General features: G+C 56.1%; 1 protein-coding gene across 4 annotated transcripts in view; it reads right to left on the reverse strand.

Annotated features, from left to right (window-relative positions):
• The window catches only part of AGO2 (argonaute RISC catalytic component 2), a 111,710-nt gene that overhangs the window by 67,700 nt on the left and 24,639 nt on the right, over positions 1 to 19,371 (reverse strand). Inside the window, exon 1 of one of the 4 annotated variants that reach the window (XM_019459754.2) lies at positions 6,295 to 6,316. The exons of the other annotated variants lie outside the window; for them this stretch is intronic. Coding sequence (XP_019315299.1) covers positions 6,295 to 6,301 — 7 coding nt within the window. The 5' untranslated portion in view covers positions 6,302 to 6,316. Of the gene's footprint in view, positions 1 to 6,294; positions 6,317 to 19,371 lie in introns of those variants that run through there. 4 annotated transcript variants of the gene reach the window in all.

Raw genomic sequence — 19,371 nt, forward strand, 5'->3', positions numbered from 1 at the left:
GATGGTCCTGTTAAAATGTCAGTCTTCTACATACCCATATGACACAACATGTGCACCCGTGCTAACACGGAATCATGCAGACTTGTACCGGCTTCTTTCATTTAACATCATATTATGCAATTCTCCAAAATGAATCTTTAATGACCACATTACTCACTGAGCCATCTCCTGCGGATGCATTTCAGTGGTTTCCAAATTTTCACTTTAAAAATGAAATGCTGTGCTGACGACCCACGTAGAAACATCTCTCCCTACATCCTCGAGAGGAAGCAGGGGCCAGCGGGAGGGCTCAGTGCACAGGCGGGCCACCCTCCACAGCTTGAGCCATGTGGCTCCCACCGCATCCGCCTTCTCCCTGCGCCCTCCTGGCCCACCCTTCTCCCTACACACTGAAAACACAGCCCACCTTCACCCCTCCAGGCTCCCAGCCTCGAGAACAATGGACTCGCTGACCAATTCATCTCCTCAATCTGACCCTAGGCTGCAGGCAGCAACCCGGGGGGGGAGGGGGGGGGGTGGGGAAGGGAGACAGACAGGCAGGCAGGCAGAGAACCAGGGCCTAAGCCCAGATTCTGGGCCTCAAGATCTATAGGACGTGAGCCTGCAGTGCTCCCCTCCCAGTGCTGCTGCGGAGCCCCACCCTGCCACCTGCCGCCGTCCCTCATCTCCGCCCTCCCTGCTACCCTGCCCAGCAGGTCAGAGGCCCCCTGACCACTGGCACGCCATCACTTCAAGGCTCAGCTGGGGACGTGTGCCTCCTGAGCCCGCACACAGCAAACCAGGCCTTGGGGGCGTCCTGGGCTCCCCACCATGCCGAGGGCCCTTCCAGGACACATCGCCAGGAGCTCCCAGCCAGGGGTCCACGCAGCCAGCTCAGAGGGTCTGTGAACGGGGACGGAGCAAGTGACACGTAGCGCTTCTTTCCATTATGAACATGGACACGTGGAGACACCGGGACCCTCACGTCATGTGGCGGCTGCTACAGACACCACAGAGCAAGTCTGAATTCACGGCTACTTCAAAATCATGAGATTTATGAGGCCCACTGGTGGACCGGTTAGAAAACGTGGTAACATTTGCTGTCATATTCTGATGACTGTATCTCGACATGACCGGCTTTCCTGGTCATCCTACACATTTTGTTCTGTGCCTTGAAAAACAGGATTCTGGTAAGGGATCCGCCCATCGCCTTCACCAGACTGACAAAGGGGTTCGTGACCCCGCATGCCTGAGAACCGCCCGCTGTCAGGGGACGGCACAGCCTCATCTGGAAGCAGAGGAACCGATGTCTCAGTTCCTCCCCGTGTCTGTGGCCCTGCGGAGGGCGGGTGGGTCTGCGGACAGCACCACGCCCTGCAGGCCTCAGAACGGGGCTGTCTCGAGGCCGCCCCAGAGCGTCTGTCCCTGACGGGACGTGGGCTCACGGCTCACTGGCTGCCATGCCGGCTCCCCAGGCCCGTCACGCAGGCTGCCTACCAGGCAGGGGTTCGGAGTCGGGCCTCGGAAGGCACACGTCCCGCTGCGGCCTCGCGGCACAGCCTCGTGTTTACGATGTGAGGCCAATCTGTGTCCCAAGGCCCGAGCTACACGCGGGCTCAGGAGTCAGCTCGGGGGAGGCCGCTGTCCCCGGCAAGTCCGTCTGGTGACCAGCACGGAAGGCAAGCAGCAGACAGGCATGGCTGTTCGGAGAAGCCCTTCGTTTCTGCTGTTTTCTAAATCCCTAAGCAGGTGGAACGGAATTTTCAAAATCCCTGCGTGACCCATTAGGCCTGGGCACACGCGGGCACACACGGGCACACACGGGCCCACGCGGCTGCGCCCCCACCCCCACCGCCTGCCTGCAGTGGGGCACCAGCTCAAGCCATCAGGCCAAGAGCAACAGCCCCGACCACAGATGACACATAATAAATAGCAGAATTTGGGGCCAGGAGTCACCGTGGAAACCAAGGAGAGTCAGTCACCCTTCCTTCCCCAACCTGCTCTGAGTCACGGACCTCGAGCCAGGCTCCAGGCGGGTCTGGGGGCTCTGCGTGGGGGTGGGGGTGGGGGGGAGAAAGAACACTGAGAGGGGGGCTGAGACTTCCTGCCCCCCCCCGCCCCCCTGCAGGCGGCGTTCCCTCCACTACATCTTATTAGGAGTCCAGGACGTTCAGAAACAAAAAGACCTACGTGACCCTTGGCTCCTGGGTGACTTAAATGTTCCTCAAGAAAAATCTACATCACAGAATCGCTAAATAAATGCGGAGTCTGGCTCTTCAATTAAGCAGCTTTGGTTGCTGGCAAGCGAACCACTGTACCTCCATCTGTACTTGCCATGGGGCTGGCACAGGGCACTGGAGGGAGCCCGGCCGCCCAGCACCCGGGTCTCAGTGGGACTGGGGTATTTGAAGATTTGCCACCAAATGCCATAAGGCTACCGTATAGCTCTTCCCAGAACCTCGAAGTGAGCATGAGTATCAGCGTCCCATAGCCTCTATTTTCCTTTTAGAATTCTGTGTGCGTGGTATGGGCATCGGCCAGAAACCATGAAGGCAAAAGAAAGTGACAAAAATAGCTCAAGGCCATCCAGCCCGTCCGTACCACAACGTGGGCCAAGCCGGGCACGGACATCAGCTCCCTCACGCTTTTGGACATCTCTTGAGGAGGGAAGAGGGACTTGTCAGGGTCCCAGCCAGGTGGTGGCCGAGAAGGGCCACACCACCACCCAGGGCCGGGGGGGGTCTCCCGCACACCTTGCTTTCCCCACAGGCTAGAAAAGGACGGGTTCTGACACCAGCCGGGACACAGACCGCAACGCGGATGCTGTCAGACCAGCCCTCTCCTGCTGCACCCAGCACGCACGGCTGCCACTTGGCGAATTCACCTGTTGCCTACACAGGCGGGTCTCGCTTACGGCCGCCCAAGCCGATGGAGCTGCATTACACACAGTCACGGCAGCCTTTCCGGTGAAACGAACGGAGGCATTCTCAGAACGGAGCACCAAGAATGCAGAAAGGAACATCTGCTCCTGTCAGCTGGAGAGCAAGTTAAGAGGACACACGCTCTGCAGAACTGCAGTGCGAGACCCGGGGCGGCCAAGGAGCCAGCTGCGATCAAATACAAAAAAAAAACCAGACCTCGCCCAAGTTCCCGGAGGGATGTGTTTTTATCTGGCCAGACGCCCAGACAAGGTGCTTGTGCCCTGACATCCGGTTCAGGCACCGCGGCCGAGAAGAGCCCAGCTGGCAGACACCCTGTACGGGCCCTGGTGCTCCCCTCGGCCCCCAGACCTGCGAGGCTGGGCACGCCCCTGAGGTGGGCGGAGCCTAGCAGGGGTGCCGGGTCACTGTGTAGGGGGGCTGCACTCTCAGCACACTGGAGCCGGGCGTCCGTGCTCAGGGCTCCGCTGGCCCCACCGGGGCGCTTCGGCGTGACAGTGACCGTCAGCCCAGAGGGCAGCGGGCTCAGAGGACACCCCAAGGCCGGCGCCGACCCCGACCGCGAGTCCCTGCCTGGGAAGTGACGCCCTCCCTTTCTCCAGCAGGAAGATGTGTCCACACCCTAGGGAGGCGCTCCCGTCCGCTCCTCTCCCTTGGGCATGTGTGCCCAGCGCCTCCCGCCCTGAACGAGGATGAGGGGAGGAGAACCCAGGCGAAACCCCGGGCAGGCTCGCAGACAAGGTGGCGGAAGGACGGCCCTGCGAGGAGAGCAGCCAAGCGTGGAGTCACAGAGCCCTTCTCTAGAAATGTGTCACCTTCACGCGGCTACAGTTCCTGTAACTCTTCATTTCTTCCCCTCGTGGTAAAAACCCTCTGGGAAATTCCAATCTGTCGCCCGGTTCTTGGCCACGCACGAAGAAGTGGCCCTGAGAGGCAACCCCGAGAGGGAGGGGCCAGTCGCTCTGGGGGCGAGGGGACTCGGCCCTGGGCACGGCAGGTGTTCCTGGGTGACGGTGGGGTCCTGGCCGGTGCCCAGGGCCGCGCGCAAGGCGAGGGGAGTCGGCGGGAGGACTGCCACCAGAACGCCTCGCTCGACTTTTGTGGTTGAACGAGTACCAGTCTAAAAATACTTTAACCTCGTTTTAGCGAACAATACAGCACGTACAGGATACATGTCACACACGTAGCTTCAGGACGAAGCACAAAACAAACATCCAACCACCCTCATGCCAGTGACTAACAAGGTTATTCTCTATCTTCACTGCAAACTCCCAGAACTTCACCCACAAAAGATTTTTAAATAGACTTTTGTGAAAATCCAACCATCATTTCAAACACTATTTCTCTGAGAAATGGTCCCCAGGCCACCCCCGTGATCTGTAAAAAGAAAACTTCCCCATAAAAGTTGTTTTAATAAACTTTCCCCCCTGCATCAAAGATGTCCCCTCTGACCCGCCATCTGTCTTTAGCCAATAATATTACACACACTGTAAAAAGTACAAGCAGGAATTTAGGAAATCCTTGACAAACGTAAATCGCCACCCCCCTTCCGCTGAGGTGTCCCCCGAATGGCTGGTATGGCCACTGTCCACTGCCGTCCTGCTCCGTGGACGTGTGGTTCTTTCAAGAGCTTGTCAAGACATTCGGCCACGCGACCTGAGCGCTTTACGAAAGCCCTGAGGACACACGAAAACCACCCCCCGCGTGTCTCTCTCTCATGCTTCCCTGTAACGCTTACCAGCTGTGACTCTACTTATTTTGTGATTCTCTGACCAGCCACTGGCCCTCCCACCAGCTCGTGAGCATCGGCAGGGCAGGGCTTGTGTCGGCTTCTGTGCAACCGTGGAAGGAACGAACAGATGAATACAACAATAGCTCAGTGTCAACACTCAGTCTTCGTAGAAACCCCTCCACCGATCTGTAACTCGACGCCGGTGTTTTACGGCAAAAACACGGAGCATCCACGTGGAGACTATGACTCCGTCTTCCACAAGCTGTCTCCACCATCTCAACCAAGGAAGCTGTGTTTATCAAGCATCTACTACGCTCTGGGCACGACTCCAGGTACCTCCTCGTCTGTCCTCACATCCCCCCTCTCGGACACAAGTTGTCCACACTTCACAAACCAGGGCACCCCGGAGGGTGACTCAATGCCAGGCCAGCGAGGTTTTAGAACCTAAATCCTTCTATCACCCCAAACATACAAGAATCTAACCTCCCGTCTTCTGTTCCCATCCTCTTAAGCAGAAAGTTCACGACTGTGTGCTCTGTGACAGTAATGAATCCACCCTGGTTACCAAGGACATCTCTCCACACCAACAGAAAACGACTAACTACCCCTTCTAGCGTGTGTATTACTTTAAGCTCTCCCGCAATTCCTTGGGAAGAACCACGTGTGCTGTCCCGGTTAGTCCTCACCGTGGGCCAGGCACGTGTGACCCCCAGCTTGCTGCTGGGACACCGGGAAGGTAAGGACAGACCAAGCTGGGCTCAGCTCAGGTCCTGCTGCTATGAGAGCCCATGAGTTCTGCCACCAGGCTAAGGTGCCTCAAGTCCTTTTGAGACAGTGGATATGTTTAAGCCAAACACATTTTCCAAAAGAAATGGGTGGGCTAACGGTGCATAAAGTAGGCCCCCCAAGTTCGTTCCGTTGGCACAGGAGAGCCCAGGAACAGCTGTCACTAAACTGAGGTCTGACTGTGTGCCCAGCCTCAGGCTACGTGTCCCATATGCTCCCTGAGCACCTGCTGTGTCCCTGTCCCCGGGGGACTCACTTCAGCAGAGAGCGGGCAGAGAATCACGTCAGGAGCAACCGTGAGGACAGTTCAGGGCAGGCTAAGGTGACATTTCAACCGTGGGACAGGAGAGAAGGGACAGGTGGAACACTGAACATTTGAGGGAAAAGTTAAGATGAGCTCCCTCACATCTTATTACAAAACAAACTCCAAATGGACACAGATTGTAAATAGGCAACATTTGTAACTGAAACAAAGACATCCAAAGAACTACTTTAAAATTGAATAGTCTTAAAAAAATTAAAATTAAAATTAAATTAGTCCTTTATAATTCGGGAGTCGGAATGTTCTCTGTCTTGGAACCAAAATGCAGGTCACAAGAGATGAGTCTGACTACACGGGATTTTTAAAGCTTCTCTGGTTGCCCAAGAAATTCGGAAAATGTTGTGACATAATAACTTCACAAACCTAAAAACTTAAACCTGGGTAGACGGTCTATATAGATTAATAAGGATTTGAAACTCCAACGGGAAAACATGGAGAGTGCGCACGGGCAACACCAGTAGCCGACAAACAGAAAACATATTCAGCCCTCATTCAAAAAATGCAAATTGAAATCGTAAACAACTTTTTTTGCCTACCTGGCATTTAGAAGAGCCGGGGAAAATGATCAATCAGTGTGATTACATCTAAGCTGGCTGGTCTTGAAGGTATGTTACAGAAATCGGTTAAAATCCTGTGCCCTTTGATGAAGTAACTCAGGGTGCAGGCATTTATCCTCAAGCACGCAGACACCTACACACAACAGCAAGACATCCCCGCCCCGGAACGCATCAACGCCCACCCAACACATGACTGATGAGGACTTCGTCAGCACAAAGTCTGTTAAATAAGCTGCTGCGGTAACCTGCTCACACCGCACACAAACAACTACTCCGCATACCGGGAAGCGGGAGGAGTTCCACAACGGCGCTGGAGGCAGTCCCATTTGTCACGTGTCTACACACGCACACGTGTGGGGTAGGAAGGCTCGTGAACACGAGCGGTGGCTTCTGGGAGGTCATGTGATAAGTTGTCTTTCTGCGCTTTCTGCCTCGATTCTTTTAAGTGGACTATTTACTCTTAGAAAAACAGAAAGCTATTTTTTAAACACCTACAAAACCAACTTTGAACAAATTTTGGCAGGAGAATAAATGGGTGTTTACTCTATTTTTCTCTGACAATTTCCAAAGTTCAACAAATCTAAGAGGTGGCAAGCACAGCCAGTACTCCGCCTAAGAGACATCTTTTTAAAAAGTTGCCCAATCCAGGGGGCGCCTGGGTGGCTCGGTCGGTCGAGCCTCCGACTTCAGCTCAGGTCATGATCTCGCAGTTCGTGGGTTCGAGCCCCACGTGGGGCTCTGTGCTGACAGCTCAGAGCCCCGGAGCCTGCTTTGGATTCTGTGTCTCCCTCCCTCTGTCCCTTCCCCGCTCATACTCTGTCTCTCTCTGTCTCTCAAAAATGAATCAACGTTAAAAAAAAAATTAAAAAAAAAAAGTTGCCCAATCCAGGATATGAGGTGGGTGTGTTAGGATTCCCACGTATATCTGAGGCCCCTCATCCACAGCCACACAGATGTAGACAGGAGGGGCCCAGCTTGGAGGAGACGCCCCGTCATCTAGAAGATGGGCGGCCACCAGGCCGCCCGCAGGGCCCCCCACGCGCAGCCACGAGGTTGTCCCGGGGAGCCCCCTGGCACCTGCCAGTGCCCGGGGACCTGCCACACGGAGGTAAGCCCGCACGTCCCTATTTCAAGTCCAAGATTAAAGCCACAATTTGGGTTCTATATCCCAGATAAAGCGAACTCATACTGAAAGTGCACCCAAGGGAAAAAAAGTAGGGGACCGATTTCTGCCCATTTATAACCGTGCCCCACACGCCTCCCCCCTCCTCCTCCTTCCTCCCTTCAGGTTACAGGGTTGAGTGAGTTTCTGAGGTGGCAAGAAACCATCTCGCTCACGTCCACCCTTTGCAGCAGGCACAAGCGGGGGTCCCAATGCCGAGCACACACGGCCCCTTCCGATGCCACAGCCCGGTTCGGGGAGCGTGGCATCTGCACGCGTGCAGGGGTGCTGCCCGCACCGACAGCCCCGCGGTCCAGCTAGAGCCGTGACCGCCAAATGCAGGTAGCCACCAACGTTTTATTCACTTTTTAATGGAAAAGAAAACATACACATTGGGAGCACATCTCGCCTGAGGGCAAGCACCTTCTGCAGACGTGCCGTTCACGTGGCAGTCGTGGACTGGGTGTGCTGCAACGTGACCTTCTCACTGGGAGCGGCCGGGAACAGGTCTGGCTGCCTCCTGTCTGCCCTTCTGGAAGGAAGGCACGGCCACCCACCAGCTGCGTGAGCCAAGGCTCTTTCCGTGGGACGCACTCCTGACTTCAAGCCCTAACCTGGGTAACGGACGAAGCACAACGCGCAGGCGGGTGTGTAGCTAACGCGAATCCACGGGTCCTGATCCATCACCATCAGCTCGTGAGGCCTGATGAATTTTAACAGACAAGGAATCAGGAAGAGAAGAATGGTATCAAAAACGAAAGAAACCACAATTTCAGTTCTGTCCCACGGGGCTACTGAGTGAAGTCTTCGCTTTCCGCCTGCCGTGGAAAGAATAAGTGTCTATTTTTACCGGCTAGGCGGCGAAACCCATCATCTCTCCCTCCTCGGCTAACACACAACCCGTGTCACTCAGAACCAAGGCTCTGCGTCATCGGCCCGACTGGGGAACTGACGGGTGACCCTGGGTGCCCAGGCTGCAAGGTGGCTGTCCACTGCCGTATCAGTTACTCTACGTGGTCCAACATAGATGGAAAAGGACGAGCGGGACTGAGGCCAGATGCCCCAGAGGGCTGACGGCCCCACAAAGCAGCTCGGCCGCTTAATGTGGCAACACAGGCGGGAAGGGGACACACACACAACAGTCCCCATGGCCCTTACGGAGGACAAAGTCAGGGGCTTTGTCAGGCATTTTGAAGCCATCACACCCAAAAGAAGTATCTTAGATGGGGACCCTGGGGGGCTCAGTCGGCCGAGCGCCTGGCCCTTCATTTCGGCTCAGGTCGTGATTTCAAGGTTCATGCGTTCGAGCTCCGCATCGGGCTCCGTACGGACAGCAAGGAGTCTATTTGAGACTCTCTCTCTCCCTCTCCTTCTTGCTCTCTCTCTCAAATAAGTGAAAGGAGGAGGAAGAGGAGGAGGTGTCTTAGACCAGGCCAGCAGGACGCACCGGGACCCGCTGGTTTGGGCTCAGTTACTGGAGAAGGGCTCTTTCTAAGCCGCTGCCAACCTAGAAGTCCAAATGACTTCAATCCTGAGCGAGCAGGCATGAGCTTACATTTCTTTCTGTTGAAGCCAATCGCTTTGCTAAATTCTATCCAGGACAGTCCCGGCTCCCTCCCCATTCCCTGCCAGGCCTGACAGCCGCCCCAGGAGAACACTCCATCTCCCCGCTCGGATGAGTGCCCACCGTGCGGCACGACCCTCAGCGACCCTGTGCCCTCTGCGCACGGGCCACTCCGTGAGCCACAGGGCGTCCCTGACCTGGCTTCCGCACGCCCACTCCCTCCCCAGCCCGTCCCGCTCCTCGTCTCGGCCCCTGGAAACCAGCCACAGCAGACGTCTCTCTCCTGGAGACCCTGCGGTGCCCAGAGCCACCCAGAGCCCCTGCCACCCGACAGGACACTCTTTCAGATGCCGCAGGTTCACAGGACCCACTGACTGCGTCTCTGTCCGGCTGCTCCTGTTCAGTGCGTCCAACTAGAGCAACAGAGTAGTAACTCGCCACGTTCTCCAACTTACGCCCCGCTTTGTCACACCTCTGTCACGCGTGCAGCCTGCCGATGCCAACGCCCGATCTACCCGGGACTTCAGGGGTTTGGGGGCCACGCGTGTCCTCCCACACACCCCAAGTCTCACTCGCGTCGCCCCCCCCCCCCCCTCGTGAAGCCGTGTGGCCGGCCAGGGCGGTGCATCTGCTCTCAACACCTGGAGAGACGGCCCGGGCCTCACAGGGACCTGACTTCACACTACCTCTGAGGTCCCGGCGGCCCTCTAGCCGAGACAGTTAACGCACGCACGCCTCGGAGCGCCCCGCGCGTCTAAACCCATTTTGGCACTGGTCGTGTGGCACACATACACACGTCCCTTACGTCGTCCGGAAATCAGGACCTTCTCGTGATTCACAAAGCGAAAACAAACAAGACAGGCAAAAGCCCGTGGCCACTCAGAAGGGACTTCTTGGACCTAGTAAGTTACCCAATGAAAACCTCCTGAAAACATCACTCCCGCAAAAGAAGTATCAGAAGGGTGTCTCCTGAGGTCAGAACCAAACAACGAGGCCTGAAATCACCACTTCGACAGGTTTTACCAAGTGCAGAAACAAAAGAAAAAGAAACAACCAACACGACTGGAAACAAAACCGCGAAAGTGCCACGTGGAGGCACAGTCACCTACATCAAACTACGGCGGAACCACAGACAACCGTGAGAACTGAAAGAATTCGTCAAGCTTGCTGAAAACAAGATTCTAAATATCCACTGCCTCCTTCTACCTGAGCAGCTCCTGATTAGGAAAATGACTTTTACAAAGATGCCATTTAGAAACAACAAAAACCGCAGGTACAAAGGAGGGACCAGGCTAGGATCTGCTTGAAAGATACTTCAAGTAATTAGTCTTGCACTCGGTGATAGGCTCAGCCATCTGGCCTCATGTTAACGCATGTTCTCTCTTCAAACCCCTGCAGCACGCTGATAAGTCAGCATCACGGGGGGCTTAAAGATCCAAGAAATGTGCACTGTTCACGGAAAAAGGGAGCCAGATTCTGGGTGGTTATTCCCTATCAGGATCCTACGAGAAGGTGAGACGTGTGACTCTCATTAATGATATCGCTGAACTACTAAGGCCATTCCCTGCAACGCCTTCCGGTTACTATAATCTGAGTGCCAGGTGCCCGGACAAATGGCACCTCACCTTTCGTGAGGTTCAAAACACTTCTGCTAAGGTAGGGAGTGTCGCCATCTTGCAGAAGAGACAGAGACGGACAAGGTGAACTGACTTGCCTGAGGTCGCACAGTCGCAGAGCTGGGACCCGGACTCCGGCGTCTCTGTTTCCAAAGTCTGGACTCTTCCCGGGAAGCCTCCATGCCTCCTCTGGCTCTCTGGCTGGATCAGGATGGTTTGGAAGGATCTGGAAGGGCCAGGAGCTCCCAGCTGCCATAACGTGTGACGGCAGTTAGCTGATAGCCCTCATGCAAGAGCACGGTCACGAACGACAACCGGGCACCTGATGGCCATCCTGAACCACAGAGCCGGTCGTCAGACTCTGCTTCTCGACCCGAAATAGGTCCTAACTGTTTTGGAAGGACAACACGGTGACAGTCTTAAAGCAACCCAATTCCTTTTGACATCGAGAGCTGGGGGCCACATCCCCTCCCCTTGAGTCTGGGCAGACTGGTGACAGCTTCGACCCGCAGAGCAGGGGAGAAAGGGAAATGATGCCGGGGATTTGTGAGGCTGGATAAGAAGAGGCCACGCAGCAACCGCTCTGCTCCCTGGGAATGTCTGATTTCCAGATACTTCCTCGAAGAACTCAGCCCGAGCCACACAGAAAGGCCATGTGGGCGCCCTGGCCAGCAGGCTCTGCTGAAACCAGCCTTGGTGTCAACCCAGCCCGGGTGCCAGACCTGCGAGTGGAGAGGTGTCCAGATGGTCCCAGCCCTGAGCCACTCCGCTGCCTCCCGGATGAGGCTTGACAGGGCAGAGAAAGCACACCGCCCCTGGGCCCGGTGCCAATTTCTGACCCAGAGAATCCATGAGCACAACAGCTGCGGCTTTGCACCACTCGGTCTGGGGGGACTCTTCCCACAGCAACCAGAGCAAACACCACATGTTTTACAGGCCCACCGACCAGATCTTCCTGGTCGCAGTGCTGTTCCCTACGAGGGCCCCCAATTCAGTACGGACTGTTCAGATGTCCAGCTGCCAGCCAGTCCTGTTACGATAAAGAAGGCCACAGGACAGGAGCGCCTGGGTGGCTCAGTCGGTTGAGCCTCCGACGACTTGGGCTCAGGTCACGATCTCACAGCTCAGTTCAGAAGTTCAAGCGCTGCACCCTGCTTGCCGCTGTCGGTGTGGAGCCTCCCTCTCTCTGCCCCTCCCCTGCTTGCTCTCTCATTCTCTCTCCCTCAAAAATAAATAAAGCAATGAAAAAAATAAAAAATAAAGAAAGAAGGCTGCACGAGGACACCTTAAATACGTATGTTGTGGAGGAAGGCTCACTGGGGAGTCTTCTGGCAATCATGTCCCCACTCAAGGATGTGGAGGAAACTAGCAGACAGCTCAGCACACGGAAGGGGCATGTGGCTGCGAAGCCCCCAGAAGAAATGGGCTTTCTGATGCCCTGCGGGGCTCACAGGAAGGGAACATGTCTAAGGGCAGAAAGAAAACAAAAGGAGATGTTGGTCGGTGAGCTGAGCACAAGCGGTTCCCCTGGGATCCAGGGTTGATGCAAGGCCGGTCTGAACCCGGGCCCCAAGTATGACAAAAACACCATGCTGCTGATTGGTCCCATGTTGCCTTAGAGGCTGCCGGCCTCCCGTGACCCTCCGGGTGTTCCGGCAGCCTGCCCGGCCGTGGCCAAATGTCCGGCACGTCCCTCCCGCCCCCTCCCTCAGCTTCGGACTCACTGGCTTCATGGAGGGAGGGTGTAACAGCCATCAGAAGAGGGTCCTGGGCACCTGGGGGACTCAGCAGGTTGGGCCTCTGACTCTTGACTTCAGCTCAGGTCATGATCTTGCTGTTCAGGGGATTCAGCCCCACATCAGGCTCTGTGCTGACCGTGTGGAGTCTGCTTGGAACTCTCTCTCCCTAGCTCTCTCTGCCCTTCCCTTGTGTTTTCTCTCTCTCTCTCTCTCAAAATAAATAAGCATTAAAGAAAAAAGAGAAGAGGAAAAAAAAGGAAAGAGAAAAGAGAAGAGAAGAGAAGAGGAGAGAAAAGAAAAGAAAAAAGAAAAGAAAAGAAAAGAAAAGAAAAGAAAAGAAAAGAAAAGAAAAGAAAGAAAAGAATAGAGCTGTCCCAGGCCCACACCTCCGGGAGCATCTGTCGGGGGCGAAGAACTATGGTGTCCTCGCCGGGCCCAGCCCTCTGCCTGCAGACCAGGGTGGAATCAGGGACAAGGCTCCAGCCACCCCTCCCCCTCTCTGCTGTGACTCTCCCCTCTCAGTCAGGCTGTTCCCATCTTCAACAAAACGAGACAGAGACAGAGAAAAGACCTTCTAAGACCCTGGAGAGGAAATCGCACATCAGCTATAAAGCAGCTCTGATTAGACAGAAGCGAACGCCAAGGGTGAGGCGTCCCCAAGAAAGAGAAGTAACATCCCGAAGCACCCAAACAAGCAACTCTGAACCCACGAGTGCGAGCGGGAAGACACTGTAAGGAACTAACACAAAGTCGTTCACGGGTAAAAAGCGAGCCCCGCCAGACTCCAGGCCGGAGCGGTCTTTGGACCCCACTGTCCGCCCCCCAGCCATCGAGCCACTGGTTGCGTTGACTCCTAACTCTCCCCCAGCTCTGCAGCCGGGCGGGGCCCCCACCACGCGCACGAAGCGCTCTCCCAGGGTCGTCGCGTCACACGGTCAAACCTCGGCCCGGCAGTGCCGTCGGCCGCACCTGACAACGAGCGGGCCAGCTCCTCGTGACTCCTCGCGTCTCAGCCCTGGACCCCCGCTCCCCAGCTCTGCCCCTTCATCCACCAGCACCCTCTACACCCTGAGCACCGCTGGAGGCCTCTCCGGTCCACATGCCCCCGGGCACCTCTCAGGGCTCCAGCTGCCCGTCCAGCACACCGCGCAGACTCAAATGTGTCCCACGTCAACTCCCGCCCTCCCTCACGCCTGCTGGCCCGCTCGCCGGCCCTCCCCTCTCCCGGCCCCTCTGAGTTGGCCACACTGGGAGCCTCCCAGTCCCTTCCTCCCAGCACCACTGCCCCTCCCCAAGTCAGGAGGATCCCCCCACCCCTCCAAACCCACCTGACAGAGTCACCAAGACCCCGACGGGGTCTTCGTCTCAATCATGAGGCCACCGCTCAGGCCACCACGATGCTGTCACCCCTCACACCCGGCCTGTGACAAAACCTCCCTGCCTCCACCTTCACGATGCCCCCCCGTGGACCCGGAGTCTGCCAGGTCCCCCCTCCGCCTCCGGTGAGCACACGGTGCGAACCCGCAGGACTACTCCGCAATTCCTAAGTGGTCCCCCCCCCCCCCCATGTCCACACAGCGGTCAGAAGCTGGCAGGCAAACTGTGTCACTCTGTGCCCCCCCCCATCCGCCCCCCCCCCTCCCCCGCAGCACCCTGTCTCCGTCAGAGGCCCCGGCTCGGCCACCCTGCCAGCTCTTGCTCCCCGCTCCGCCCGCGGCTTCCGCCCTGCCTTCCCTCCACCCAAACACTCCTCCTCAGAGGCCTGTGGCCCGCGCACTTGTTTTCAGGCCTGTGTTCAGGAGCCACCTTCTCAGGGACACCTCCTTGTCACACGTGGCATCGCCCGGCCCCTCCTGCTCTAGGCTCCGGCCCTCTCGGCCTGCCACGGCCGGGCCACCCCACACCGCCCCTGTGCCGGTGAGACCCGGGGAGACGCACACGCCGCTTCCTGTGGGCAAGGGGGTGCTCGGCCGTCGCCCACGGCGGCTGCACCGGGCCGGGCACCCAGCCCACACGGCCCTGGAGACAGAGACTTCTCGGTTCCCGCGAGAGCGGTTCTGAGTCTGCCTTAAGAGCTTCCTGCACCTGGACAACCGCGTCTCTCTGTAGTCACTCTTTTCTACAAGGAACGCTTCAGAGTCCCGTTTTAAACAGAGCATAAGAGAGGCTGCAAATAGATATTACGAAGGAAAAGCTGCAGCTTCTGTTTATATCTTTCTTTTGTGATCAACACGGATTCTCGTTACACATGAAAACACTCCCAGCCTGGGCACCTGCAGGGTCCGGTTTGCAACGCGGCCGCGGTGAAAGGAAAGAAACACACTTCCTCTCCTCAGCAATATATTCAGCAATCAAGCGTTTCATCTCAGACGTTATTGTAAGGATGCTCCCGTGTTTATTTCAAATTACAATCCCTGTATGTTGTGAAAAGTAATGTTATTTTAAGGAAAACAAGGCACACGTTCATCAGCACATATCATGGTACGATTACCAAAAATAAACAAACAAATCCCAGAATGCCCCTTGTACCAAGAAAAGCATCTGAAAAGACTAAGTAACACGAGCTTCGGCTTTGAGTGATTTCCCTGCTCTCTTCAGCAAGGCTCCTGCCACAGACACCCGAGGTTCACTCCAACTCGACCGGAGTCCCCTCACTTGGAATGAATACAGCTCCCTGAGGGGACACTGAAAAGCAAGTTTACCAAAAGACAGACACCAGAAAATTCCCTCAATCGGTGCAGCTGAACATCTGAGATGTCACTTCTAAATACCGACATCCCATAGAGGTACAAGTTTTTGTCTTTATTTTGTTTTGTGTCAGGATAATTAATTAGGATTTCTTGAAAATCCAGCAGGTAGAATGCCCAGGACTGTTAAACCTCTTTACTCAATTTTTCCGTAAGAGAGACAAGCCCACAACTTAACTAAATAGGAATGTGCTCGGTGTTCTTTAAAGGGCTGGAAAGAAATTCGGACACCTGCACACATCTCAGATTATGGACCCTGCCGGGTGCAGGATGCTTCCGTCTTTAAACGACACAATTGCGGCCTTTTCCCATTCACGCCAGGCTCCAGTCCCTGGCTGGATCGCGTCCATCTTGACACGGAGTAAGGGCGGCGAGGGGGCACTTTCCCCAGCACCCTCTGCAGCTTGGTGAAGCCCGGAGACTAGGTCTCCTGGGTCCTAGCGGACCCCACTTAGCATCAGGTGGGACCCCAGGGGTCACGTCTGCTGCTCATGAACCAACCAAAAGTGCACACCTCCAAACGGAAGTCTGCGGGCACCTTCGAGCCCAAAGCTGAGCCTGGAAATCTGGGTTCAGGAAGGGGCACGCATAGAATGATCCGGGGCCAGTTTTGGGGGGTTTTTTGTTTTGTTTTTGTTTTTCGTAACCATATTAGAATTCACACGACATAAAAGGTACCCCCTTAACCGTTTTACAGTGTATGATGCAGGGGCTTTAGCAGATCCATCAGCATCGTCTGGTTTCGGGACATCTTCACCGCCCCAGAAAGAAACCACACACCCCGCAAGGAGTCACTCCTACCCTCCCCCTCCACCCCTGGTGACCAGTCAGTCATCTGCTCTCCTGTCTCTGGATTTCCTTGCTCTGGGCACCTCATGGACACAGACTCACACGCCTGGCTGCTTTCACCGAACACAACGCTTTCAAGGTTCACCTACGCTGCAGTTTTCACAGACTCTCCGTGAGGAGCGCGTTCCTGGCACCGGCTCCCGGGCGCACAGACGTGGCAGGTGGCTGGCCGCAGACTCAGGTGCACGGCCCGCCCTGGCCAACGAACTGTGTGGAGTAGCCACGACCGTCCGAGGCTTTCGGAAGAACCCGGTGTTTGCACCCAGGTTCCTGGGGGGGGGGGGGGGGGGGGGGGCAACGAGGCTGAGTGCAGCAGCACCGAGGGAGCCCAGCCTTCCAGGCCGCCAGAGCACCCGGCCTTAATGGCAGAACTGCCTCCCTCGCCGGCCCACGGCGGCCCAGGTGCACAACCCACGGGGCCGGAGCAGACGTCGTTTGAAGACGGAGTTCCGGGGGCACTCGGTAAATGATGCAATGGACAGCACGTGTCCCTAAAACCACGTGAGCGGCCAACGCAAGCTCTGCACTGTGGGCAAAGTCAGGAAGTCACCGGGCAACGGCCTCCGGCCAGGAGTTAACCTCCACGAGCCTGAAAATTACGTGAGCAAAACTGTTCAGGTGTGCCGGAATTCACGGCTGACTGTGCGTACAAACACCGACGCCAACACACCAGCGATAAAAAGGCAACCGTGAGGCCACGGGGGAAGCTGAGCCCTGACCGTCCCTCTGCCGTTAGGGACCAGCCATCGCTTGGGAGTCCTGGTACGTGACCCCACGTTTCAAGAGCCCTCGTCGTTAGAGACACACACGGAAGTATGTGTGGACGAATGACGACGTGTAGGACTGCCTTCGAATTGTTCCAGAAAGGAACCCAAACTGGCCACGTGTTAGGACTCCTGGAGGCCGAGGGAGGGGTGCTCTGGGGACCATCAGACTGTCCGCTTACACACGCTCGGGAGTAAGAAATGCGCCTGGAAGTGTGCCGACTGACAGACGGAACGGCACACGAGGGGCCCGGTCGGTCCCCCGTGGCTGGGGCTGCCCGCGGTGCGGGGGTTACCGCCACGCCGCCTGGGGCCAAGGCCCAGCGATCCCCTCCTCTGGCCACCTCCCCCCGACCGTGGACTGGACAGGAACACGAGTGATGAGACACATGGCTGAGGAAGCTCTATGAGACGGACCCTTAGAGAAAGGGGGAAGCTTCGAGCCTGCTCAGGGCCTCCACGGCAGCCGGGGAACCTCACGGCTCTCGTGTGGGGGGACCAGCAGGCTTACCGGGGTCCTCGGGGAAGGGACAGGCCGACGAACTCCCGTGAGGTGAAACAGAGTCAAACGTAACTGTTTGCCCCACTCTGCTATTGACATCTCATGCCTTCGAGTTGTGAAATACATTAGACACGGCCAATACGACAATTGAGGCAGAATGGTGTTTTTTATGATTATAAATTGATAGGCTCGCGCTAAAAATTTACAACTCAGGAGGGCTTACTAAAAATACGTAAGATTCTCCCATGCTTACAGACACAGAGAAAAAAAAACACCAGTGCGCAACGTCTTTTCAAACGTCAACTACATCTCGATTTGCCTAAAGTCAGCAGGCAGATTCCAAACTCTCAACAGGGGCTCAGGGAGACTCCTCAGCAGGGCTCCCAACACCCGTGCGCTCACACAGAGGCACCCGGGGCTCCCCCACGCTGCGCTCTCTTCCCACAAGGCAAACAGGGAACGACGGTGACATCGTCCAAAAGCCGATGCTCTCAGTGCAGCATGGAAAACATAGCAAACCGTCCTGTGTGTCCCCTGATAAAAATGTCACACACGGGGCACCTTGGTGGCTCAGTCCGTTAAGCGTCCAACTTCAGCTCAGGCCATGATCTTGCAGTTTGTGAGTTTGAGCCCCGCGTCGGGCTCTGTGCTGACAGCTCGGAGCCTGGAGCCTGCTTCAGATTTTGTGTCTCCCTGTCTCTCTGCCCCTCTCCTGCTCATGCTCTGTCTCTGTCTTTCGATAATAAATAAAGGTCAAAAAAAATTTTTTTTTAAAAAGTCACACACATTTGTAATTTTGGCAAAGCTTTAAGGCACAGAAAAGTAAGAATTTTATAATTTAAAAATATCTTAACTGGAAACAACTCCAAAGGTCTACTGTCCAGGGAAGGGATAAAACAGAATGCGGGATGTCCCCGCGACGGAATGTTCTCCAGCCGTAGAAAGGAATGAAACACTATCACCCACTGCAGTGCCGTGAACCCCGAAGATACTCTCAGGTGACACAAGAGGTACCATTCTGGACGCTCCTACAAGCAGAACCGTGTGACATGCGGACTTTGGTACCTCCTATACTAAGAGTGGTGGCCAGTGGGTACAGGGTTCCTGCTCGGCATGGGTGGTGGGGGGGGTGGTGGTGACAGAATTCTGGAACTGGGAGACAGGTGGTGGTCCCCAGACTGTGAGTGCGCGTGAGGCCACTGAATGGTACGCTCTCAAATGGAGAACTTTACATTATGCGTATCTTACACACCCACAGGGAACGCGTGACCATCCTGTGCTCTCAGCCCTGGGCCCCTTCACGCTCGTGGAGAGGAATGGGCCTTCCTCTGCCAGCTGTGGCACGGAGCTCGCCTGCCGGACCCGGTTATCGGCACTATAACTCATCCTTCAGATCTTTAACCACAACACATAAAAAATACAGTGGTAATTTGGGGCTTTGTGAGCTATATCTTGAAAAAATAAAGCTGTTGTTTTCTCGAGTGTTAGTGTTATACCAGAGAGGGCTAAGCATCCCAATGTGGATCTCGGCATGGTCCCCCCACCCCCCCCCGTCCCCTCTAGCACACCTCCCTTGTGCCACTCAGTGCATACTCCAGGCCCCCAGCCACGCTCCAGGGGCAGAACGCCAGTCCTGAGCAGCCCGTGTGGCCTGCACTCTGCTTCCCAGTCATCAGAGGAGGCCCAGCAGGTGCCCGCAGAGGGGAACACAGCGGAGGGCCCGAGCAGACAGCACTCACCGAAACCCCAAGGAGCGGGCGTGGGCTGAGAGAAGGTCACGGCAAGTGTTCGGCGACCTCGCCCAGAGCTGCTCGCTCGTGGCCACGGGCTCCAGGAAAACCACTGAGTCCTACGCTCGGCCAGCAGAGCGTCTGTGGTTTGAGGCCACTGATCTACCCTCCCCGAAACACCCAGAAGCCCTACATGCTGAGGGAGCCAGACGAAAGCAGTAAAAAGAAGTCCCTGCAGACTTCTTACTTTCTAGTGGCTTCCAAGAGTGATACCGGGGTCACCTGCTGGGTCACAGAGCAGATTCAGGACGTCCAAATGGTCCCACGGGTGGTCAGGGTGGGATCCCACGCAGGGCTAGCACAGCTGAGCAGAGGAGCCGACC

This window comes from Panthera pardus, unplaced genomic scaffold (assembly GCF_024362965.1).
Source record: "Panthera pardus isolate Hobbes unplaced genomic scaffold, ASM2436296v1 HiC_scaffold_7, whole genome shotgun sequence".
In the NCBI taxonomy this organism is placed as follows: Eukaryota; Metazoa; Chordata; class Mammalia; order Carnivora; family Felidae; genus Panthera; species Panthera pardus.